The sequence below is a fragment of the Cervus canadensis genome, chromosome 12 (assembly GCF_019320065.1).
Source record: "Cervus canadensis isolate Bull #8, Minnesota chromosome 12, ASM1932006v1, whole genome shotgun sequence".
NCBI classification, from domain to species: domain Eukaryota; kingdom Metazoa; phylum Chordata; class Mammalia; order Artiodactyla; family Cervidae; genus Cervus; species Cervus canadensis.
In genome coordinates, this window is record NC_057397.1 from 8,898,989 (window position 1) to 8,925,433 (window position 26,445).

Consider the following 26,445-nt stretch of genomic DNA (forward strand, 5'->3'; position numbering starts at 1 on the left):
GCAGCCTGGTAGGCTACAGTCTATGGGGTCACAAAGAGTCAGACACGACTGAGCGACTTCACTTTCACTTTCAGAGCCATTTTTAAAGGCAGGAGGAGCCCAGGGACCCAGGTAGAGGCTGTGGGAAGGATAATAGGGGCCTAGGACCCCCGAAGCCCTACTTGCCAAGCTGGGGGGCACCCTCGTCCACACCAAGGTCTCATGACCCCACACTGAGGGCACCGCCCTGGCCCCCTGTTGCAGGGACTCCAGGACACAGACCTGGGAGGCCCAGGGTTATAGGCTGAGCTGAGCTCCCGAGAGAGACACTGAACCTCACCCAGGACCTCAGAGCGCAGCCTGAACAGGAGACGGGCTTTCACGGAGGCCACTGGGTTAGAGCAGGGTCATCCGACCAGCTCCAGGGGAGAAGGCCGTGTGAACACACAGACAGCTGTCTGTAGCCCAAGAGGGAGGCCTGGAGCGGAGTCCCCCTCCGGCGGCAGAAGCAGCCGGCCATGCCGACATCTTGATCTCACACTTCCGGTCTCTGGAGTCTTGAGACTGTAAATGTCCACTGTTTCCGCTGCCCTTCTGTAGGGTCGGTTATGGCAGCCTGCACTGACCACAGTCCAGGCCCTGACCTGTCTCCTCCACCAACCCCAGAGAGCAGCTGCACCCCAGGTGCCAGAGGCCTTCAGACAAAGAGCTTGTGGGTCCAGCAGCATCTTGGACCTCGTCCAGGCCCACCCTGGGCACCCCACAAGAGCACCTCCAACCCGCTCACTGATGCCCTCACTGCCCTGGGCACCCTTGGGCCCTGTTCCTGTCCCCCAGGAGCTGGGTCCAGGACGTGGGGGTCAAAGGCCAGTGGGGCCACAGGCCCCTCAAGTCTATCATGTCCTACAGAGGAGGGGGTGGCCTCAACAAGGATGCTCATAGGGCTACAGACGCCTCCAGAGATGGAGAACTCCACGCTGGGCACGTCCGGGCGGCCAGGACGAGGTCACTGTTTGGAGCAAGCGTGGTGGGCTGCCCAGAGCCCCTGCCCTTTGTCTGGGGCCTGTTCCCACGAGGCAGTCGCGAGGCCCCTGGGGAATGGGCTCCACACGGAGGCTCCCAAGACAGAGCAGCCCCTTCCTGGTGGCCGCCGCCTCAGTTCTCTTGGAGAGGTGACCACAAGCCTCGGGAGAGCCCTGCAAGGGGCCCGAGCACACCCACTTCAGAGGTACAAACGCCGAGGCTTGCAAGGTACAGCTTGCTCACACCCATCAGTAGTGGCTGGGACGAGCCGCCCAGGGGCCACACAGGAGGGAAAGAACAGGAGGGCACGCCATGGGGACAGGACACAGGAGGCCGGTAGGGGGACCCCCGCCCTGCCTCCCCACCCGGGAAGGTCTTCCGCTGGCCCCTGCCTGGCTCCCCACGCCCCGGGTGCCCCGGCTGTCAGTGTCAGCTGATTAATCACTCTTAAACGGCAGCCCCACGCTGAAGGAGTCTGATGGGGGCTGGCGGCGGGGAGCCAATTAACCTGAATTACGCTCTTGATTGGGGCCCAATTAGTGTCGGCTGCGTGGGGTCAGAAGCAGTCCTGGTGCAGTAATTGTTGAATTAATTCCCTGGCTGGGGAGGGCTGCACCTCCCCGCCCCTGCCCGGGACACCAGCTGGCTTCCCGCAGCTTCAGTGAGGCTGCAGCTTCCCCTTGCCCCGCCCTGGCTTGGCCTGGCCTGGCCCACTCCCCCTGTGGGAGGGGGTGGCCACGTGATGGTCTGGGAAGGGGGCTTGCTCCGACAACCCCCCTCCATGGGCATTCCCACGTATCCCTCCTTCTGCAGAGCTTCACTCAGAGAACTCTTCAGCATCACCACCTCCAGGATGCCCGCCCAGGTGCTCCCTGGCTGCACCAGGAGCTGTCTCTGAGGTCCCCGGCCCTCCTTTCCTCTGCTCAAAACGTGCCTCCTTCCGGCTACAGCTGCTGAAGGTGACCACGATCCCAGGACGGTTGCTGCCCCGAGCTTGGCAGGACTCAGCGGAAGCAGGATGAGCAAGAGGAGCAGACCGGCCCCCCAGCCTCAGGGCCCAGGGAAGGGCTCTGTGGACACGCCCTCAAGCCTCCACAGGCTCGTGTCCACGTCGAGGGAAAGTAGACACTGGCCAGTTGGTCCAACGGGCTCACAGAGCTGCTGCCCTCTGCCTGCCCCTTTCCACGAGAATGAAGATCCAGAGTGTGCAGTCAGGAAAGACAGCGAGGGTGAGGCAGCGAGGCTGGGCTTAGTTGTTGGGGGTGGGCCGGCCTGAGCAAGGCACGGGGAGGACCCCCGGAGCTGCAGAGGGGTGCAGCCATGGTGAGAAGCAAGGCCTCGGCTCCCACGGCCCCGGACAAGCAGGGCCCCCGAGGAGGGGAGGGTACTGACTTGGAGCTCTGAGGCCCCCAGGCCCCTCCCCACCCACAGGGACCAGGCTGCTGTCTGGAGGAATCTGAGCGCCTGGGCTCTGGGGCTCCAGGCCCGGTGAAGGGCGCAGCAGCAGGGGATCAGAGCAGGACTCAGGGTGGAGCCCCAGCTGCCCAGGGAGACTGCGACCCCGTAAAGCTCACGGCGGCTCACACCCTTCCCTCCAGCATGTGTGCGCCCATCCTGGACCAACAGGGCTTGTTTCTCTGCCCCCTCAGCCTCCAGTTCAAGGGCAGGCCTTGTCCCAGGCATCCCAGGCCAGCAGGGCCCAGGCACAGTAGGTGCTCACCAAAGACCGAGCCTCTTCCAGGGCCCACGTGTGCTGAGACCTCAGCCTGGCCCTCTGGGTCCTTCTGGGCTCACCGTCCCCCAAAGGGCTCGGGGCCCTGGACTCCTCTGTCTCTAGCAGCCAGGGGCTCTGCAGGGGAGGAGGGAGCAGGGAGGAAGGAGGGAGGGGAAGGTGAGGAGGGGCCAGGGCATTTGGGCATCAGATGCCGGCTTGGGACTCAGTGGGACCAACACGCACTCTGCCCCCACCCCCGACGCCGCCTGCAGGGAACGTGGGGGCTGTCCTCGAGACCCTGGGGAGCACGAAGCCCAGAGAAGGGTGATGGCGCCCCAGCGACGAGGACGGTGAAGGCCGAGTTACCGACCTTAAACGAACGGTGGCCCTGTAAATCTCTGTGTCCTTGGTCTCCAGCCCTCGCCCCCAGCTCCTCCCGTCTGACCCGCGGCCCCCACGGCCCCTCCTCAGAAGCCATCAGGCTCCCACTCTCTTCCTCAGAAGCCACTTCTCATGCAAATGTATTCAGAATACATGACATTTCAGAAACATCTATTTGTATATATTTAGACTCCATTTCAAAAGAATTATTCAAAATCGGAGCCATTTGGATGGATGGGTGTGGAATGGATTGTTTCTTAAGTGTGAGCATCAAAAACACCGTGTTTTCTAAGTGGATTACAGATGCTGTAATTATGGAAACATCGGCTGGGGGAAATTTCAGAACTGTGACTTTTGACTCGGGGACTCTGCGCCTCAGGACAGGGGCTCAGGGGCACCCGTCCTGAGGACGGAACCCGAGGGCGGCTAAGAGCTCCCGGCTCGTCCGCTGCTCTGGCAGAGGCTGAGGTCCCCACGCCAGGCAAGGTCCTGCATGGGACCTGGGCCTGTCCGCTAGGGCCTGAACCGTCCGCGTCCACCCTCTGGCTGACTCACGTCCTGACCTGAAGGCTGCGTCTAGTACCTCCGGGGATGAAGCCCCATGCCATGCCTGCACACCCCCCATCAGAACAGGTGAGCTGGGCTCCCTCCCCAGCAGCACCGGGAAGGAGCAGTTATTGAGCCCCATCCAAGCGGGGCTGGTCTCCCAGGAACTCTGCTTCAGAGAGCGACCCTGTAGAACTGGGCAGGAGAATCAAGTAAGCGGGGCTGAGACGTCCAGCAGACAGCTCCGTCCCCACTTCCTGCAGGGAGGGAGGACAGACCTCAGCGACATGGTTACGAACGATGCAGTAGTGCCCTGGCGGCAGGCAAGTAGAATTCAACACTCTCCGGATGAGAAACCCCCAACTCCAACTCAGCCAAGACACGGACTTGGCATCAAACAGCATCAAACAAGAAGGCAGCAGGGTCAAGAAGCAGATTAGACAACCAAAGACTGTAAAAACCGAGGGCGACACATGGGTAAAATGTCTAAAGAATGAAGGATACAGTCATTGAGAGGCAACCAGGGCCTATTAAGAACGAACAGAAGATCTGGAAAAGAAATGAACTTCTAGAAAGAAACACAGTTTTTGAAGTGAAAGACTTAGCTGACAAGTTCAGCAGAAGACGTAACCCAGCCTAAAACAAAGATGCATCTGAGTGAACCAGCCATCATCCCAGAAGGCAAGAGGACTGGAAAGCAGGAAGGAGATGGTCCAAGCTACAGAGATGGCAGGAGGCTTCTAACACAGGCCCAGCTGATGACAGGCCTGCGGGGAGCAAGGGGGCAGGACTACGTAAGCGGTGACGGCTGCGGTTTTCCAGGACGGGTCCACACAGGCGTCCACTGACCCAACAGCCAAAAGCAGAAGGGAAAAAGTCCATATCTGGGCGTACCTTGGGAAAACCATAGAACTCTAAATACAAAGACAAGCTCTTCAACTGGCCAGAGGAAAAAAAAACAGATCCCAAAAAATAAGAAGAAGAATGCAGGAGGACAGTCAGGAAACTCCTCGGTAGCTGAATGGAGCCAGCCAGCACCAGAGGGAACTCCTGACAGAGCAACACCCCGTGTGACAGACCTGGGCAACGCGGCAATAAAGACAAACAGAAACTGTCCACATGGAACTTCCCCCGTGGTCCAGTGGTTAAGACTGTGCTTCCAATGCAGGGGGCACCGCTTTGGTCCCTGGTCTGGGAACTAAGATCCCATAAGCCTTGTGGCTAAAAAAAAACAAACAAAAAAAACTGTCTACATGATCACCAAGACTGGTCCCAAAAAGTGACTTCAGGAAGGAGAAAGAGCCCAGAAGATCTGAGATGAAAAGAACCACTGGAGCCCAAGGACATGACACAATGGATCCTCCTTCACAGCAGCTGCAAAAATCACAGCATCCCACCGGGGAGTCTGTTACAAAAAGAACTGAGGATGTCGGGGGCCCAAGGCAGGGGCCTGAGCTCACACATCCTGTGTGTCCATCAGGAAGGGACAGCAGTCAGGTCTCTGCCTTTAGACTTTGCAGCCAGATCTCAAGGGAAACAAATGAAAGATGGAAATAAACTGCAAGATAAAAGGAACTAATTTCTAAACATCCATGGATTAAAGAGATGTGACTAAACCCAACAAACGAAACTGGGTTAGAATCCTGGATGTTAAGAACACTATTGGAATCCTCGTTGACACCTGAATGGAGTCAATGATTCGACAGTAACATCTGATAAGTGTGATTTACTGGTTTGATGCCTATGCAGAAGCACGTCCTGGCCTTCGGTACTTCCACGCTGAGGTATTATGGAGCAACACTGTGGCTATAAGTGATTCTCAGGACAAAGAAGTGCCAAAGACCGGGGAGCATGGCTTAAAGAGGTGCAGGATCTCTGAGTCCTAGCTCTGCAACATTCATGTAAATTTGAAATCTTTATCAAAATAAAAAGTTTACAACTTAGAACTAAAAAAGCAGTTTTCAAAAATAAAGATAAGTGGAAATCAAAAAGTAAGATGAGAGAAACGAGAGCTAATATATCAGCCGTGGCTGAAGCTCAGTCAGGACAAGAGCTAGACTGTCACTATGGATTTTCAAATCCAGCTCAAAGTAATTTACAAGCGACATATCAAAAGCATAAAAGAATAGGAAAATACATTGTGAAAGCATTAATCAAAAGAAAGCAGGAATAGACCCATTGAGAGCAGACAAAATGGGTTTTAAGATAAAAGGCATCATGTGGGATAGGAAAGGTCACTTCATAATGCTGAGTTTCAATTTACCAAGATGATACACCCACCCTAAACTCGTATGCAACCTAGAAAAAAAGAGCCATAGAATATATAAAGGAAACATTTATAGAGCTACAGGGAAAAATTTCCAAATCTAGCAATGTGGTATAAGATTTCAACAGATTTCTCTCAATTTATGATGTCAGGCAGACTACAAAAGAGAAAGATACAGAATATCTGAATTACCTAGCTTGGTTTATTGGACACTAATAGAACTTTCCATGTCTGTGTATTTAAAGAATGCACATTCTTCTCTCATACACATGGAATATTTGCAGAATTGGAAAGCTCTAAGCCATAAAGAAAGTCTTAACAAATTTCACATAAAAGAAATCCTCTAAACAAAATGCGACTATTAGAAGATAACAGAAAAGAGCAAATTTAAAATCCCCATGCATTTAGAAATCCTACCATTCATTTCTAAATAACTCATGGGTCAGAGAAAAAAATCATAATAGATAAACTATTTTAAATTGAACAATAATGGACATATGATATATCACTACGTGGAGCCACAGTAAACATGGCCCTTTAGGGGGGATTTGTAGACTCAAAATGCTGATGTCAGAAAACAAGAGAAGGGCTGCAACTGCATACGCTGAGCACCAGGCCGTAGACACTAGGAGGAAGAACAGCCACACAATGCAGAGAAAGAGAAAACCAGGAGATGAAACCAGCACAAGATAGAACAACAGCGTCAGATTAAAAGGACTAGCGTCCGGAAAGAGTGAGCAGGGCAAAAAGGAACTGGACCGATGAGGCAGGAATGAAAGAGGTACAGACCGCAGATGGACCGGACACTGTGAAGTAATTAGCAAGTTATTAGCACCTGGAGCCTCCACGCCGAAAAATCGAGGCAAGTGGATAGACTCCTAAAACAGGTGGCTTACCAAAAGAGTCAAGAATAAGACAGAACCTGAATGGTCTGTGAGCACTCCGAGAACTCAGAGAACAGGGGAAACAGAGGGAAAACACGCCCCTAAGCTTCATGTGAAGCAGACAAACGTGTCATTACAATCGGACAAGGTCATAAGGAGGAGGGGAGTGCAGAGGCCCATACAGAAGCGACAATCCCAAACAGAACAGCAGCGAGAGAGAACCCACATCATCATCACTTGCTGTTATTATTTACTCTGGTGAGAACCTAAGAAGAGCGACACGCAACATGCACCAAGTTAACAGATTAAAAAAAACAAATAATCATCTTAACAGATAAATATATACACGGTGTAATTGGACACCCAGCCCATACTTTTTCTAAAAAAACTCTTGTCAAGCCCTTAGCAAATATCCTTCATCTGACAAAGAGTACAATAAATCTAAAATTAACATTCTTCACGGGCTAAGGTTGGAAGCATTCCTTTTTAAAATTAGGAACCAAACAAGGAAGCCCATCTTCCCTCCTTCTAAGTCAGGACTCACCAGGGTTCCCTGCCTACACAGTGATCAGGAAAGAGAAATTAAAAGGCATAAGTATTAGGATGGAAGAAATAAAGCTGTTATTATCGATAATAACAGGATTATCTTCAAAGGAAACCTAACAGAATCCTTAGGCAAAGTATGAGAAATAATTAGACATTAACATCTGGCTGAACATAGACTCAATTCACAAAAATCACACACATTTCTATATATCAGCAACCTGCTGGTACATGTACCATTTATAGAAGCAAACAAACAAATAAGTTTAGGTATATACCTTTTAAAAGATATGAGATATATATAATATATATATATATATATATATAGAGAGAGAGAGTCATTGTTTAAATGTATTTTAAAACACTTTAAAAGACATAAATAGATACACTGTGGGCTTCCCTGGTGGCTCAGAGGTTAAAATGTCTGCCTGCAATGTGGGAGACCTGGGTTTGATCCCTGGGTCGGGAAGATCCCCTGGAGAAGGAAATGGCAATCCACTCCAGTATTCTTGCCTGGAGAATCCCATGGACAGAGGAGTCTGGTGGGTTATAGTCCACCGGGTAGCAAAGAGTCTGACACGACTGAGCGACTTCACTTTTTTTAGATATACTGTATTCATAGATAGGAAGTCCCCATACCATGAGGATATCAGTTCTTAACAACTGGAGCCACAGATGCAATGCAATTCCAATAAAAATTGCTGACTTGGTTATTTATGGAAACTGACGAGGAGATTCCAAAACATACACAGGAGTGCAAAGGGCCAGGGAGACCGAGGACAGTGCTAGAAATAATAAGGGTGGGGCCACCTGCCAGAGAGTGTCGCTCAGCACAAAAGCGGAGATATGAGCACAGGGAGGCGGTGATGCGGGAAGAGGACTCGGCAGGACCAAAAGGGACCACTTGGGGCCTGCATGGGACTGGGAGCAGGGCAGAGAGAGACACGAGGAGGGGTCTTCAGACGCAGTGAAGGCAACTGAACCCCGGAGCTGGAATGTAAGAGGCAGTTGGAGGTCTGCAGGAAAAAACAAAGGAGAACACTTCCCAGACGCGGGGTGTGGGGGGCCCAGGAGTGGGCACGGGCCCCCGGAGTCCTCAAGAGACTCCACGAGGCGGGAGGGTGGTGATGTTGGTGGCGGGACCAGGTGCAGAGCAGTGTCATCCAGGTTAGAACACACACACGTGTGTGTACATTCCGCAAATCACCGAGGAGCAAAAACAAACACTCCAAGTTTTTAAATGGGCAAAAGGCATGAACAGACTTTTCACAGCAAAGGAAACACAAATATAAACATACAAAAATTCCAACTGCGTTAGTAATCAAGAAAATGCAAATGAGGACCACAATTACACACTATCTCACTCCCACCAGACTGGCCAAGATTAGAGAAGCTGACGATATCCAACACTGCGGGCAGAGCCCACACGTCGCTGGGGGGAGTGCGATGGTCAATACCCATCTGGTCAAGTTGAGCCATCCACGTGCCTCTGACCCAGCGGCCCTGCTCCTCGGCCATGACCCAGAAAAAGCCTTCCCCACCAAGCGCACACTCGAGGGGAACACCTTTCCATCCCGAGGGGAGCGGACACACGAACTGTGACAACACTCACAGTGTCACATGGAACCAGTGAGACGTGTGGACTGGAGCCACGCACAAGCACACGGCGAGCCCTAGAAAAGGGGCTGGATCCAAAAGGCAGCCAGTCTTGGGGAAGGAAGGAGAGTCCGGCTTGATTTTTATGGAGATAAAACGCAAGCACAACTGAACAAGCAACACAGAGCAGTCTGTGGGCAGCAGGCGAGCTGGGGGGGCCAAGCTGCCCCGGGCACGGGGCCCATCCCAGTGGCCTGCCAAGGGGGCTGCTAGAGACCCACCACATCGTCACACCTTTAATCATTCAGTATGCGAAGTGTACAACCTTGTGTGAGTATCAAACACTGTATTAGAAAAAGGCCGTAACGATGACAGTGTGGGGACTGGCCAGGGCTTTGAAGCAGGTAGCTGTAGCCGTCACAGCACTCAGGCCCTCCCCCAGGCGGGCTGAGACCCACTGGGGCCAGGGGAGGGCTGTGGGGGTGAAGATACAGGGGTGCAGGAAGGCTGGATGCTCCCCAGGCAGAGAAGAAGGAGGGCCTGGGAGGAGGCCCCCTGGATGTGCCCCAAACCCCAGGGACCAGGGGCCCAGGCCAGGTGACATCCTCCCTCAGGGGTGGACCCAGCCACCAGGGAGAGCAGGTCCAGGGCTGAGAAGGGAGAAGGTCTGGGGCTGAGAGGGGAGAAGGTCCAGGGGTGAGAAGGGAGAAGGTCCAGGGCTGAGAAGGGAGCAGGTCCAGGGCTGAGAAGGGAGAAGGTCCAGGGGTGAGAAGGGAGAAGGTCCAGGGCTGAGAAGGGAGCAGGTCCAGGGGAGAGAAGGGAGAAGGTCCCAGACTGAGAAGGGAGAAGGTCTGGGGCTGAGAAAGGAGCAGGTCCAGGGCTGAGAAGGGAGAAGGTCTGGGGTGAGAAGGGAGAAGGTCTGGGGCTGAGAAAGAAGCAGGTCCAGGGCTGAGAAGGGAGAAGGTCCGGGGTGAGAAGGGAGCAGGTCTGGGGCTGAGAAGGGAGCAGGTCCAGGGGTGAGAAGGGAGAAGGTCCAGGGGTGAGAAGGGAGAAGGTCCGGGGCTGAGAAGGGAGAAGGCCCAGGGGTAAGAAGGGAGAAGGTCCAGGGCTGAGAAGGGAGCAGGTCCAGGGCTGAGAAGGGAGCAGGTCCAGGGGTGAGAAGGGAGAAGGTCCGGGGCTGAGAAGGGAGAAGGTCCAGGGGTAAGAAGGGAGCAGGTCTGGGGCTGAGAAGGGAGAAGGTCCAGGGGTGAGAAGGGGGAAGGTCCGGGACTGAGAAGGGAGAAGGTCTGGGGGTGAGAAGTGTGAGCAGGTCCGGGGGTGAGAAGGTCCCAACCCGGGGCAGGGGGGTCACTGAGGTTAGTTGTGTGTGTGGTGACAAGTCCCCAAGTCCAGGGAACCTAGGAGCAGGGTGATCTGTCCCCAGACCCCCAGGGAGGGCAGGCCTGGTCCGAGGCCACGAGAGGACGATGGAAGTTGGGGTGGAGGTGGCTTGCTGGGGGTAGGGGTGTGATTCTGAGCAAGGGGAGGTTTGGACCATCGTTCAGAAATGCACAGCCCTTCTCTTGGGCCTCTCCCTCCCTCCCTGAAGGACCACCCGCTGCAGCCCCCCAGCCCCCCTCTGGCCTATGAAGGGCCCAGGGGGTGCAGTAAAGGGTCACTTGCAGCTCCCAGGCAGACCCTCAAAGCTTCTGTTCGATTCTTCCACTGCTCTCATCTGCTGTGAGCCTGGCAAGGGGAGGCTGCCCACCGGTATGGGTTCCAGAGTCAAACACAGGAGCAAGGCACCACCATCCCGCTGTGGGTTTGCAACACAATCGAGAACCAAACCCAGCCTTGGGCTCATTTGTTACTGCAGCCAAACAGCCTGTGCTGACTGATACATGGAGGAACAGGATGAGCCCTGTTTAACAGAGGGATTGGAAATCCCACTGCTAGCCAGCCATGTGACCCTCGGCGGCCCTTGAGGCCTCTCCAGCCTCTCACCCGCTTCTCCAAAGTGGACAGCACAGCCCCAGCGGCCCTTACTATGGGGCACGGCTGGTGCTGCGGCTGGCAGCTCGGTGAGGACTGTGTGCTGGTCTATAACTCAGGCAGGCCCTGAGTTGACCAGCCCCACCCGGAACCCTCAGGCTCACAGCCACGCACTCCTCTCTGGTTTTCATATCTCTTCTGCCAGTGGCGAGCGTGAGTGTGTCCTGGGGGAAGATGCAAACCCAGGGAACAGAAGAGCTCTGCACAGCCGTGCCAGAGCGAGGCTCCCTCCCCAGGGCAGGAGCAAGCTGAAATCCTCCAGGTGCTGGTGCTTCTGGTGTGGGGGCAGCAAGGTGGACCCCAGACCCCTTTCCCGGCAGACGGCAGTGCAGGCTGGACCAGCAGGAAGAGAAGCAGCCGTCAATGCCGCTGGCCGTCTGCGTGGCAGAAGCCTCGCTCGCGGTGACAGCATCAGGATGGCTTAACAAGCCAGGATCAGAGCTGTCCCCTCGCTTCGGTTTCCTCTCCCGAGGCTTTTTGTCAACCCTGTTGACAGTATCACTAATGAGCTATCATCAGATGTCCCCGAAGCCACGGTGAAGAACCGGGGTGGGGCCAGGGGGCGGGGGTAGGGAAGTGGGGATCACGGAGTCTGTGGGCCCAGGACCTCCCTGATGTGTGAGGTCGGGTGGACCACTGGGCGCTGGTGATGCAGGCAGGGGTTAGCCTAACTGCCACCCCTGCTTCTTCGATGGCCACAAAGCTCCTACCCTGGGGCTTCAGGAAGAAACAGGTAGAGCTTCTCAAAGGGGAGGGACAGTGCTTACTGACCGTCCTTTCCCTCCCAGGGCCCCCGCAGACTGACTAATGTGAGACACCGCCCCCCTGGCCTGGGGTCTGAGCCTGTAGAGGAGGGCAGTCCTGAAGGATGACCCGGCGTCCAGCCACCCTGCCTCTGTCCATGGTGCTGACACTCTAGCCTGACACTACTGCAGCCCGTTCACAGGCTGAGGATGCCAAGACCCGGGAACACACAGAGGGCAATGGATGGCATCAGGCCCATCAGACTTCTCACCCACCCCCACCTCAGTCAGACCCCTCTTCTGCAGAGTCTGACCCCAGACCTCCAGGACTCATCCGACAGTGCCCACTTGGGGCTTCTCCGGGCTCATGATTCCCACCAGTTGAGGCTGAGAAGGAGAAGCCAACCCCCCAAAAGTCACAGTTGAGAAGAGCTGGGCCCCACTCTTTGGGAAGCACAGGAGGCTGCAGGCAGAGCGTGGGGACCGCGCATCCTTCTCACACCCCTCCCCGCCCCACGCATCTGGGACAGCCAGCCAGCAGCTTCTGCCAATCAGGACACCTGCCTACCCCAGGCAGGCTGCCTGGTGCCCCTGCCTGCTGAAAGCACTGGTTAGGCCAGAGCGCTCCCACCCTGGAGACAGACCCATGATTCGCCGGAGGGATGGCGTCCTGAGTCCCGGCAGCCGTGCTCCACGCCTGTCCTTCCATCTGCAGAGCATGCGCTCGGAGGGAGAGCTTGTTTGATGTCTGGGCGATTTGTTTGGTTTAATTTTGTTGTTCCCCATCTCTGCTGTCAAGAGGTAAACAGACACGCTGCTTGTCTTCCAAGGAGGGCCAGATTAATAATGCATTGGCAGCAGGTGGAAGAGCACGGCCAGGACGCAGTCACCAGGGTTTTCATCCGGGCTGAGCCCGCAACTGGCTGTGCACACCAAGCCAAGGCTCTGAGCCTCTCTGGGCCTCTTCTCTCCTCATGGATAGTCTGAGGCTGGGGTCCTGACCTCCGCCCCCATGATGGTGCTGGAGGAGACAGTGCTCGCCGCAAGAAGGGAGGCCTGCCTGTGCTGGGTTCCCGATGGGCGTTACTGGCAGTTTTCCTGGGCAAGGGGATTCTTCCAGACAAGGAGAACGGCTCAGAGATCATACGAGGCCTCGTCAAAGTCACACAGCAAGTAACTAATGCAGCCAGAACTCAGGCTGGGCCAGTTCTAAGCTCCACTCCTTCCCCGGGAGGAGCTGGTCAGGACCACACAGCCTTGCAGGTGCCCCTGTCACTTCCTGTCATCACTGCCACCATCACACCCACGTCAGGCCAAGGGGCAGCCTCAGCATCGCATCCCCATTTGGGGATCTTCCTTGCACTGGGTACCGCCCAACCATCCCCCAAACCTAGGCTGTCTCTTCTGTACCCTGGGCACGTTGCCTCCTGCCTGCCCCGAAGACGGCAGATGTGAGGATCGGCTGAGTGAGGGGTGGGTACCCAGAGCTGGGGCACAAGCCCCCTCCCCCCTGCCCTGCACCTCCCACCCTGGAGGATGGCATCTGAGGCCTCACACAGACGAGGAGCTTGGGCCAGGCCAGTCCCTCCCAGGGCAAGTGGCATTTGGGAGAGACTGGACGGGCAGGTGATGCTGACTCAGGAAAGACAGACTGTGCAGCAGGACAGGCTTCAGAGGCGGATGACGGGGTGCCTGCCTGGCCACTGCTGGCTGGGACTTCACGCGTGTGATGCTGCAGGAATGGCAGCAGGGACATGAACTACAGGGCCAGGGACAGGCCGGGGACGAGACAGGCGGAAGTCTCAGGTCGCCCCACCATGGCTGCCCACTCACCCCTCATCCCTGTGGCCCCCAGACCCCTTCAGGCCTGAGGCTGGCCTGGGATGGCGCTGTAGTAAGAGCTGAGCCTGTTCCAGGGACAGCAATCAATTCCACGCAGATACTCCTGGCTTCTCACTGTGGGGGCTACAGTTCTGCCTCCCTCTCCCCTTCTTTCCCAGCAGAAAGTACAGGAGAGCCGAGGGCCGGTCCTGTGGGCCTGGTAGCACTGAGGTTTTCAATGAAACAATCTATATCTGTTTGCGGAAGGTAGGGCCCAGCCAGCTGGATTCCTCTGGGATCCAAGCCTTGGGGCTGTGGCCAGCCTCCAGGCAGCCCATGTGTTCTGGGGCCTGGCTTGGAGGCCTCCTCTTCACCCCAGCCTTGCCCTTTCCTCCACTGAGGAGCTGCTCCCCCCAACCAAGCCCAGCACCCTCTCCAGCAGCTCGAGATAGTGGATAGGACAATTATTCCCTGGGCTGCCAGAGCACTCTGAAGCCCTGTCTGTGCATGGTGGGTGGGGTGGGGGCTGCCCCCCCCGGACCCTTGCACCCCATCTCTCTGTGGCCATCCCCTCCGGTTCCTCCCACTGCTGGGTCCTTCCAGCATGACACTCGCCTGGTTCGGTGAGAAATCCCGAGATGCACGGGCAAGCCCGGGCATCAGAGACCTGGGTTCAAATTCTGACCCCACCCTGTTGCCAGCTGCATGATTTGGGGCAAGTGCTGGCTTTTCCTGAGTTTCAGCCCCACATCCACAAAGCGCGCAACAGTGGCTGTTTGTCACGAGAGCAGGACGGGGACCGGCCACACTCTGGGGCTCTGCATGCTGTAGCTCCATCCCCTGACCACTCTCCCTGCCCGGTGCGGAGCGCAGCAGCTCCTCCGGCAGATCCCGGACACTCACGCTGCACCTGGCCTGTGCTGTGGTCCAGGAGGGTGGAGACACACACGTGCCCGCCCGGGGAGCTGGAGACCAGGGGAGACAGGTCCCGAAGGCAGGATGAGGACAGTGGGGTGGGAGCGCCGTCGTGCAGAGGAAGGCGCGGGACCTGGGGGCTGCCGTCTGCACCAAGCACAGGGTGTGTCCTGTGGTGGGGGTGGGGGAGAGGGGGCAAGGTGGGGGCCAGGAGTGCATGCGTCCTCCCTGGGCTCCCCACCCCCACCTGCACCATCCTCCTGGCGCAGCAGGGACTCTGGAAAGGAGGGTCCACAGGCCAATGTCACAGCCTCCCTAAGATAGGCACGCTGGCAGCCCCGAAGGGCACGGCGGCAGTGCTGGCATTGTGGAGGGCAGAGGTCTTAGGGACAGAGGCCTCCGGGGCTTGGAGGGTAAGGACACAAGTTAGGATGTCAGCCCCACCTTGGGGAGGCCTCCACAGATGATCCAAGCATCTCACAGACAGAGATCACTTTCTTCTCCCTTCTCCCAGGGTCAGTCCCAGACCTGTTGTGGAGAACTTGCTCTTATTCCCAAATCACCACCACAGCCTGATCCCCAGCTCCGTCATCACCACCACTGCTGCCACCACTGCCACCACCACCACATCACCACCATCATCTTCACCATCACCACCAACATCACCATCATCATCACCATCATCAACTTCACCATCACCATCATCATCACCACCACCATCACCATCACATCACCACCATCATCAACTTCACCATCACCATCATCATCACCACCACCATCACCATCACATCACCACCATCACCAACTTCACCATCACCATCATCATAACCACCACCATCATCACCACCACCATCACCATCACATCACCACCATCATCAACTTCACCATCACCATTATCATCACCACCACCATCACATCACCACCATCACCAACTTCACCATCACCATCATCATCACCACCACCATCACCATCACATCACCACCATCATCAACTTCACCATCACCATCATCATCACCACCACCATCACCATCACATCACCACCACCATCACCATCATCATCACCACCATCATCACCATGAACTTCACCACCACCACCACCACCACCACCACCACCACCACCATCACCACCACCACCACCATCACCATCACCACCATCACCACCACCATCACCACCACCATCACCACCACCACCATCACCACCACCACCATCACCACCACCACCATCACCACCACCATCACCACCACCACCACCACCACCACCATCAGCACCATCACCACCACCACCACCACCACCATCACCACCACCATCACCACCATCATCAACTTCACCATCACCATCATCATCACCACCACCATCACCATCACATCACCATCATCAACTTCACCATCACCATCATCATCACCACCACCATCACCATCACATCACCACCACCATCACCATCACATCACCACCATCATCAACTTCACCATCACCATCATCATCACCACCACCATCACCATCACATCACCACCATCATCAACTTCACCATCACCATCACCACCACCATCACATAACCACCATCAACTTCACCATCACCATCATCATCACCACCACCATCATCTTCACCACCACCACCATCATCTTCACCATCACCACCACCACCATCACATCACCACCACCATGTTCACCATCACCACCACCATTTTCACCATCACCACCACCATCACCATCATCATCACTGTCTTCATCTTCACCATCATCACCACCACCATCACCATCATCATCACCACCATCATCACCATGAACTTCACCACCACCACCACCACCACCACCACCACCACCACCACCACCATCACCACCACCATCACCACCACCATCACCACCACCACCACCACCACCACCACCACCATCACCACCACCACCATCACATCACCACCACCATGTTCACCATCACCACCACCATTTTCACCATCACCACCACCATCACCATCATCATCACTGTCTTCATCTTCACCATCATCACCACCACCATCATCATCACCACCATCATCACCATGAACTTCACCACCACCACCACCACCACCACCACCACCACCACCACCACCACCACCATCACCACCACCACCATCACCACCATCACCATCACCACCACCACCATCACCATCACCACCACCACCACCATCACCACCACCACCACCACCATCACCACCACCACCACCACCAACACCACCACCATCACCACCACCACCACCATCACCACCATCACCATCAGAATAAGTCACTGTGTTAAGTGCTCCCCAGGCAACCAGCATTACCAGTTTGTGTTTTACAGCAAAGGAAAACAAAGAGCAGAGAGATTCAGCGATGTGCTCAAAGCCATACACGGGTAGTCACTGCAGAGCTGGGACTAGAACCCAGTCTGTCAGACTCCAGGGACTGTCCTCATATGTCACAGAAGCAGCAGTGTCCCCTACTCAGCCTGGCTTCTGAAGAAGTGAGTTCTTGCTATGGATGTGGACAGGATGCTGGGCTGATCTGGTTCTCCAGACCCCCGTTTCCCTGGGCCTCTCCCGGGTACTGGGAGGGAATCAGGCTCATTTGCATTCAATTTGCATACAGCTGCTGAAAATGAGCCCAAATTCCTACCACTTTAAAAATGCATTGTTTCTGCCTTGAAAGGGACCTTCCCACGCACACAGCCATCCCCGTCACCCCACCAAGGGGTGGTGTCCCCTCGTCACCTCTCTGGAGGAGTCAATTCCCCACTCCCAGCCCAGCCCCCACCTGGGGGTGACTGCAGCCTGAGCCTCCTTCCTCCTTCCTCTCCAGAGGCCAGGGGTCCCCACGGCCCTCCCCATGGTGGAGCGGGCAGGGGCAGGGGGAGGAAGGTCCTGCAGGAGAAGACACTGGGGCCACTGGCATGAGCCGGAGTCCTCTGTGAGTCCAGCACCCCGGACAGCCAGGCGGTCAGTCAACACCGGGACTGGGCCAGATGCCAGATGCTGCCTCCGGGAGCCTCCTGCCTCCTCCAGACCATCATCATTCTGCGGGACCCCTGGCCCCCCGCCATCTGCCCACCCTGCCCTTGGATACTCAGCCTGGGATTGTCAGCCCAGGAGGAAGCTCTGTTAGGAGGGCCACCTGGAGGCTAGGGGTCGGGGCACTGTGGACAGGGCCCGGGCTCTCTGTAGACCCAGCCTGGAGAGGGGCCTGTCTTACCAGGGGCCAGGGACTGTGGGGTGCACCTCCTCCCGGGGCATGGTGGGGAGCACAGAGGCTGGAGGCCTGGCCCCGGGCGTGCAGCCCTTCCACTGCCCCGAGTCCGGCTCTCTTCTGCCTCCTGCAGATCAGCTGCCTCCCTAAGAAGCCCTTCTGCACGCCTGGCGCCCCATCCAGGAAGTGGACCATGCCCATCTCTGGGTTCCCAACTCTGCCCGGGAGTCAGGCAAGGGGTGCACACCTGTGCACACCAGTGCACAGGCACACAGAACACACACGTGAACACACATAAACTTCATGCACAGCACAACACGCCTGAGCACACACACACAACGGGCATCACCCGAGGGCCTGGCCACCCCTGCGGCCCTCCCGGGCTGTGAGCGGTGCTGGCTATGTGTCTCGGAGTCTTGGACGAGCCTTTACCATCTGGCCTCATGGGGTTCATCTGATCACAGGTTGAGACTCTTCTCATCTCGGGGGCTCAAAGGTACCCCTCAGAGTTGGAGGGAAGCAGGGGGCAGGCACTTCTAGCTTAAGACAGTCCCACCACCCCTCAGGGGCTTCCCAGGTGGCTCAGTGGTAAAGAATCCACCTGCCAATGCAGGAGACAAAAGAGAAGTGGGCTCAAACCCTGCATCAGGAAGATCCCCTGGAGAAGGACATGGCAACCCACTCCAGCATTCTTGCCTAGAGAATTCCATGGACAGAGGAGCCTGACGGGCCACAGTCCACGGGGTTGCAGAGTCAGACAGGACCGAGTGACGGAGCATGCACGCACTGCCCTGAGACACTTCCTTCCTCCCTGGGAGGCCGTGGGGGTTTACCCTCCATCCTCATCTGGCCCACAGGGCTGGCATTTCAGTCATCCCTGCAGCACTTCTTCTTGGGCCTCAAGGACATTCCTCACCCTGGTCTACAAATTGGGGGTGTATGCCAGGCTGGCCACCAGTGCCCGGCTGGATTCCCACACTCATAGGGAGCTCTACTCATGATATTAGTACAGCAGGAAGAACTCGGGAGGGGGCCCCAAGTCAGGGCTGAGCCTGCTCCCAAAGGCGGGCTCACCTCCCCTGAGCAGGTTTCTTCCCGGGTCAAGAAAGGGTGAGGGGGCCTCGCTGGGAGGGGCCCACAGAAGCTCACGGCTGCAGTCACCCACCGTGGACCCCAGGACATGAGCCGCTCCCTACTGCCTGTGGGCTCCAAGTGCCCCCACCCAGGTCTGGTCCCCAGGCCTGCTGGAGAGCCGGTGGGAGGCTCAGTGGGGGACGGGAACAGCCCACGGAGTCGCGCTGAAGCTAGGCCACTGGCTTGAATGTAGACCCACCCAACCTGAAGCTGCTCCGAGTTGCCAAGGACACGGGGGCAGGTGGGGCAGAGCGGGGTGCAGGGCTCCCCAGTTTCTCTGTGCTGTGCCCGTGACCTCTGCCCGTCCACCCAGGCGCAGCGAGCCCAGTAATGAGCAGACTGACTTAAATGTTTGCCTGGGGTTCTGTTTCTGCTGGCAATCACTTCTAGAGGGACTGGAGGAGCAAACAGAGCCGGGTGGGAAAAGGCCCGGCCTGGGGCCCGGCCCGAGGCCCGAGTGAGGCTCACCCTCCTGCCCCCCCCCGCCCCGTAGCCCCGCCAGCTGTCCCTCCATGCGCTTGGATCCCAACTCACATTTACATTTCTCAGCAGATGGCAGGGAGAATCTATAACAATGCGATCATGAGAATGAGATTCTCCAGTGTTCTCGGTACCCAGGGGCTCGGGCCTTGGCAAATCCAATGACTGCTTATTTACCCAGCTTGCCTCCAAATTAAAAGGCACCCTCCCCTCCCCCAGGGTGGGCTCCCAGCTGGGCCAGGGCAGCAGGGCCCACGCCCACCACCCGAGCAAGGCCTCGCAGCTCTCAGGTCACGACATCCTGTCACTGGGGACAGGACAGAGGGCTCCGGCCAGGGAGTCCCTCCTCGTCCTCCCTGGAGGTTCCGGGTCTGGACCAGGCTGCCCGGAGGGCCCTTCGTGAGTCCTGCCCTTTGCTGGACTTGGATGAGTTCAGGTGCTCTCACTCCTCAGGCCAGCACCAGACACCAGGCCTGACCCACTGGAGACCTTCCTTCTTTCTGCATCTCTAATCTCCCCTGATCAAAACCGTGCCCCCATTTTGCCTCCTGGTGCCTCTGATGCCCCAGCCTTGCCCACACCTGGGCAGTCAGGAGGAGCAGGAACCACGTGGTGTGTGCTGACCGAGCATGGGCTCGTGCTGAGCACTGTCCTGGGCGCCGGAGCACCCAGAGCCCAGCCTCGTGGAGGTCGCCTGCCCAGGACCACAAGGACTCCCAGGGCATGTGGGCAGGCGTGTGGCAGGGATTGCGGATGACTCTCTGAGGAGCACGTGTCTGAGTGAAGACCTGCAGGGAACGGGCAGTGAGGACCTGGAAAGCCTGCAGGACAGGAGGGAGAAGGCCAACCTCGGCTGAGCAGCGGGGGCCAGGACGGGCATTCCCCGCTGTCTGCTGCTGCCCAAGGGCAGCTACAGAGTTCCCGCTGAAGGGCAGGGGACGAGGGGGCTGTTCTCAGGTCAGCATCGTCCGTCATCCGCCTCCTGGAAGCAGCAGCCTGGGTGGGGGTGGGAGGACACTGTTTTCCCCAAAGCCAGTAGTTTTCCAGGTTTCCTGCTAAACCACCAAAAGGCAGGCCACAGGACTCAGCGTGGTCAGCACATGCTGTGCTCCGATGGTCTGTGTCCACGAGACAGATGGGCCCATGATGTCCCTCTCCTCAATGTATGTCATCTCTGATTCGACCTATTGTTACATACTTATGAATTTCCCTTTTTCCTGTGGTCCAGGAACGTTTGTACAAGACTGGATCTCTGCTCTGAAAGTTGGGTAGAACATACTTTAAAGGCCAATCTCCACAGGGGAAGGGGCGGGGGGTCTTTCTGACCCATTCCATTTCTTTAATGGTTACAAGGACCACTGATCTATTTATTCTTAAGTTGGTGTTGACAAATTGTACTTTTCTAGAAATCTGTCCATTTCCCCGTTTCCAAACTTGTTGGCCTAAAACTGTTCATAGAATTCTCTCATTACTTTGGAATGTCTTACAATGTTCGATCAACCTTACTAGTGGTTTGTCTATTTTCATGGTCTTTTCAAAGCGCCAGCTCTTGTTTTCCTTCAGTTGCTGTCATGTCCGACTCTTTGCGACTACATGAACTGCAGCACACCAGGCTTCCCTGTCCTTCACTATCTCCTGGAGTTTGCTCAAATTCATGCCCATTGAGTCAGTGATGCCATCCAACTGTCTCATCCTGTCGCCCCCTTCTCCTCTTGCTCTCAATTTTTTCCAGCATTAGGGTCTTTTCCAGTGAGTCAGCTTTTCGCATCAGGTGGCCAAAGTATTGGAGCGTCAGTAATAAATTCTGCTTTGTCTCTATAATCTTCTTCTTTCTAATTTCTCAGGGTTTATTCTGTAGTCATTTTACTCTTATTTAATGTCTTTTTAATATCTTAATTCATTAATTTCCAGCCTTTCTCCTTTTGTTGTATAAGCATTTAAGGCTATTAATTTCCTTTGAAGTACCCCACAGATTTTGATATGCAGTATTTTCATTATTATTCAATTATGTCTTTTTACATATCCATTAATGATTTATTCTTCTTCGACCTCCCATTTATTTAGAACTGTTTAAAATATTTCCCAACATACAAGGAAATTTTTCTTTATTTTTGTGCTGCTGCTATCTAATGAGAGGATTTTCCTAATTGCATTTTTGAATAATTGCAGTGTTTCACCCATTTACTGATTCTTTGAAGTTTGCTGACACTTGGTCTTTGCCCTAAGTCATGATCAAAATCCAGGCATCCTGGAGAAGACTGGGTGTTATTTGCTGTGTTATTTGTCTGAGGGTCTGGTGAGTGAACTGCCGGTGATCACTGAAACCTGCGCCATCTTCACTAATTCCTGTTCCCTGTGCCCATGCTGACGCCTCCCACTCTCAGGGTGGTTCCCTCTGCAGGCAGCAAGTTCCGGCTCCACCCATCTATTTGGAGCTTGTTTCTTAAGTGTACAGAGACCAAGGAGTTTTCATCTTCCTGAAGAGCTGAACCGGTCACGCTATTCTATTTAATATATTGATATTTACTAATATGAGTGATATTGATAGTATTTATGTTTGTCTTCACATAAAATCTTGTCTGAAGCTGGGCTAGCCACTCATGCTCTTCCCAACTCTCTGACCACTGTGTCTTTCTTTACACTTTCTCACCTTCTTGTCCTTAGGTTTTACTGGATTAGTTGTAAATGGCAAAGAGAGATGTTTTTTCCTACAATCTGTTGATTCTTGACATTTAATGGGCCCTTTTAATCCATCCACATTAATCTGTTTACTGGACACGATACCAAAGGTTTGCCGCGGGTTTTCTATTTATCCTATTGTCCTCTTCTATATTAATTTACGGAGAAGGCAATGTCACCCCACTCCAGTACTCTTGCCTGGAAAATCCCATGGACAGAGGAGCCTGGTGGGCTGCAGTCCATGGGGTCGCGAAGAGTCAGACAGGACTGTGACTTCAGTTTAACTTTTCACTTTCATGTATTGGAGAAGGAAATAGCAACCCACTCCAGTGTTCTTGCCTGGAGAATCCCAGGGACGGCGGAGCCTGGTGGGCTGCCGTCTAGGGTCGCACAGAGTCGGACACGACTGAAGCGACTAAGCAGCAGCAGCAGCTACTAACAGGTACCAAAATTAATAATGTAATCATTCTTTACAACCAATACACTATCATTGTCCCATTGCTGTTCTGTCTTTTCTAAACATTGACCCACGCAAATTAGACATTACAGTCAAAGAGCACTGCTTAATATGAAACAGTTTTATTATCTGAGTCCTTTATTGACCAGCTTCCTGGCTCACTGCCCATGGCACAGACCTTCCTCCCGGGACCATCACTGAGTCCACCCTTCAGAGGCTCCTGTCAAAGTCTCTTGGTAGCAAACCCTCAAGCTTTCAGTCCTCTTTGTCCTGAGAGGGTTTTGCCCGGGGCCTGATTCCAGCTGACAGTCCCTCTCTGGGCCTTGGTCTCCCCACAGCCTCCTCTGCTGAGCCTGTGACCGAGCTGGGGGAGCTGTCGCTCTGTCCCCCTTCCTGAGCCAGCCTCCCGCTCAGGGGCCAAGGTTTCCCACCACGTGGAGCCACCCGGTGTTGTGCGTGCCCCCCACTCCCCGTCTGCAGAATGGGGAGGTCAGGGGGTCACGCACCGCCTTTCCTCATTCGATTTCCTTCTCCTGGGACCCTGCCCAGACCCAGGCTGGACTTCTGGTCCTCTGCACCCTTTCATCTCTCTGTCACCCTTCCCAGTTTCTGAGGTCCCCCATCGCGTTGCCATTTCTCCGGCTAAGCCTCACATGTCATCTGTGACCAAGGATGCCACCGCCGAGTTCTTTGTTCTTAAAAGTTGTCACTGGCCCTTTCCAGACACGCTGGGTCACTTGTGATCATGTTACCACGGCTCATCTTTGTGACTTCACCTCATTTTTAAAATATTCCTTAGAAACTATCTTATGTTAGGTATCTGCTTGATACCTTGGGGGTCTGCATGGGCCAGCTGCAGCTGCCGCATCAAATAACACAGACTCGGCAGCTCTAACAACAGAAATGCAACCCCTGCCCACCCCATGTCCTGGAGGCGGGAGGTCAGAGACGAGGGTTGGCAGGCCTGTCCCCCCCCTGGGGCCTCCCCGCCGGCATGTGGCTGGCTGCCTCCTCCCGGGTCCTCACGCAGCCGTCCCCCCGCGGGTGTCTCTGCCCTGATTTCTTCTTTACGCTGAGGTAGAGGTCACCCCAGGGATCCCACTTCACCTCGATCCCCTCTAAAAGCCTCAACTTCTAACACAGTCACCTGCTCAGGTCCCGGGGTGCAGACCTCCGCACCAGCACTCTGCACCAGGCGGGCCTGAAGCTCTGCTCCCGTCACTCTGCGATGCTGGCCCTCCTGCCCACTGCAGACTACGTGACCACTGCCCGTGGGCTCACGTGATGCTTCTTCCTCCCTCTGAGGGGCCCCCAAAGGCCTGTGGGGCCCTCCCCCAGAGAGACTCGTCTGTCGGGATCCCGGATCTCAGGGCCGGCCTCTGAGCTGCCTCCGGCTCAGTGCTGGGGTGACTGGGGAGGTAAGGGGGTTGCAGGGAGGGGACAAGCCTGGCTATTTCACTTCTCCCTGCAAACCAGCAAAGCCTTTACAACCATCAATTTTCCCACATTAAGCTGTTTCCTGCATGGGCTCCTAGTAAAAGTGAAGTCGCTCAGTCATGTCCGACTCTTTGTGACCCCATGGACTGTAGCCTACCAGTCTCCTCCATCCATGGGATTTTCCAGGCTAGAGCACTGGAGTGGGTTGCCATTTCCTTCTCCACGAGTCTTCCCAACCCAGGGATTGAACCCAGTTCTCCCACACTGCTGGCAGACTCTTTACAGTTTGAACCACCCCTAACCTGCAGTTTATCCACCAAGAGCAGACCTGAGATACACCCAGGCTTTGCAGGGCAGAAGGAGCCACCATGGAGAACACCCGGGGACATCTGACCACAGGGACGAGGGGGCTGGAAGGACGCTGGTCACACTGAAGAGGGCCGGATGGGCCACTAGGCGGCTCAGGCGCTTTTGTGGACAAGAGTCACTGACTCGCCACTGGCTCTGTGGGGAACAGTGAAACCGGGAAACATCCCTCCCTCTGTGTAGGTCCCACCCTGCGCTCAGCTCCTTCCGAGCCGGGCTGCCCCGGGAGCCCGTAGGTCAGCACGCTACCCAGTTCCTGCCAGGACCTCAGCTTCCTACTTCCGGAAAAGGCTGTTATCACAAGTCCGGAGAAGGAGGCAAAGGGGAAGCTGGCCGTGAGCCTGCCTCCTGGGGCCGCCCTGAGGGGCCGCCCCGCCCTGGGGTCACAGGCAAGGCGGACCACAAGCCCAGGGAGGGCTGAGGGCTGCCTGCGGGCAAAGCGCAGGGGACAGACAGCCAGGACAGACCAGCTCCATCTCATTTTCTGTCCGCATCACCCTCATCACTGTCTTTTTTTTTTTTTTTAATATTGTTATTTTATATTTATATAAGAAAGATATTTTTTCCAAAAAAAGTCAGTAGGTATAAAATGGCATCCCACCCCGTCCAGTACCAAGGAATATTTGTGCACACACTTATCTCACGTCATAGACATAAACAGAGAAATGATCGCAGGCCCTCGGGCATGGGTCCCTTGAGGCAAAATCAAGCAGACGCAGGGGCCCAGCCCCCACCCAGTCTGTACACCTGCAGAGCAGGGGGGCTTCCAGGAGTCACTCCAGGGCACACGCTGGGTGTCTTCTGGGTGCCCGGCCGAGGCATACTTCCAGGGTCTACGTGCCAGGTGGTGGTCTGGGGGCACTATGCCCACGTGCATGCGCCCTGACCTCCACACGCAGGATGGGAGGTGGGGCTCTGCCGTCCTCCGCATTGTCCCTGAGCACACCTCGCTCCGGCGCTCCCTGGGGTTGCTGGGCCCACGGGCAACAGCAGGACGGAAGGGGCACACTGGCGATGTCCTGTGTCCTCTCCAGCTCCGTCAAGGCCCCATGGGGCTCGGACCCTAGGTCTCCTCCTCCACCTTCAGGATCATCCCTGAGAAGGCCTCTGGGCCGGTGCGGCTGCCCTGAGAGGCTCCAGCCGGTCTGCAGATGGTCCCACACCCTGGGGAGCCGCCTGGGCTGGCAGGCGAGGTGCCCCGGGTCGGGAGGGCCTCCACCAGCCTCCCCAGGGTCTGGGTGAGCGCCTCGATGCCGTCGGCCAGCCGCTGGCTCTGCTCGGCCAGCCGCTCCAGCAGTAGGTTCTGCTGGGCCATCAGCGTGCTCTGCTGCTGGGACCAGGCGCTGAGCAGGGCGCCCTGCCGCCGCTGCGCGTCCAGCAGCTGCCGCTCCAGCTCTGAGGCCTCAGCCCCAGTGGCCTTCCCGGAGGGCTGGGGTCCCGCCGAGGCGGGCGGCGAGGGCCGGGGGGGCCCAGGGAGCGCAGCCGCCGGGGGCGCTGAGCCCGGGGAGGCGGGCGGGGACGGGGAGGAGGCGGACGCAGGGAAGGCTCCTCTGGGGTCCAGGGGGTCGGCTTCAGGCGGGCTCGGCCCATCCAGCGTCTGCAGGGGCAGCCACAGGCAGCCAGGGGCCTCGTCCTCCTTGTCGGCTAGGAGGGGGAGACAGGAAACGTGAGCCTTTGCCGGCCGGGGTCCAGGCAATGCCAGGAGGGCCCTCGGTGCACGAGGCCCTCTGTACACACAGCTGTCTCGGCCTTTCTCAGGGCCCCTCCGTGGTGGGCAGCAGCGCCCTCACAGGACGCCGAGACTCAGAGAGTGAAGGATGTCCTCCAGGCATGCCGAGATAAAACTCCAACCTGGCGGCTCCAAGGCCAAGGCACCACCACCAGGCTGCCATCTGTCTGTCTGTCCACTCACCCAAGCTGGCCATCATCTACCCACTATCCTGTCTGTCCATCTGCCTACCTACACGTGTCCACCCACACATCCATCCCTTCATCTGTCTGCCCATCTGTTTGCTGGTCGAGCATCCACCTGTCCCTCCATCTGCCCACCTCCTTCCTTCTGTCCATCCATCCGTGTGCATCTTCCTGTTCATCCACTGTGCATCTCTCAGCCGTCCATCCTCAAGCCAGACCACGCACCCCTCCATCACTCACCCACATCTCTGTCTGTCCATCCACGCACTTGTGTTGACGCCCTTCCAGCCCTTCAGTCCATCCATCTATCCACCCAACTCTCCATTCATCTGTCTGTCCAGCT

At 56.2% G+C, this 26,445-nt stretch overlaps 1 protein-coding gene across 9 annotated transcripts in view; it reads right to left on the reverse strand.

Annotated features, from left to right (window-relative positions):
* Positions 1-26,445, reverse strand: part of TSNARE1 (t-SNARE domain containing 1) — a 115,075-nt gene that overhangs the window by 14,618 nt on the left and 74,012 nt on the right. For 4 of the 9 annotated variants that reach the window (XM_043483422.1, XM_043483423.1, XM_043483424.1 and 1 more), the window contains exon 13: positions 22,498-25,832. The exons of 2 other annotated variants lie outside the window; for them this stretch is intronic. In XM_043483422.1, the coding sequence (XP_043339357.1) occupies positions 25,252-25,832 (581 nt within the window). In that variant the 3' untranslated portion in view covers positions 22,498-25,251. Of the gene's footprint in view, positions 1-22,497; positions 25,833-26,445 lie in introns of those variants that run through there. 3 more of the 9 variants (XM_043483430.1, XM_043483428.1, XM_043483425.1) reach the window with 1 other exon arrangement.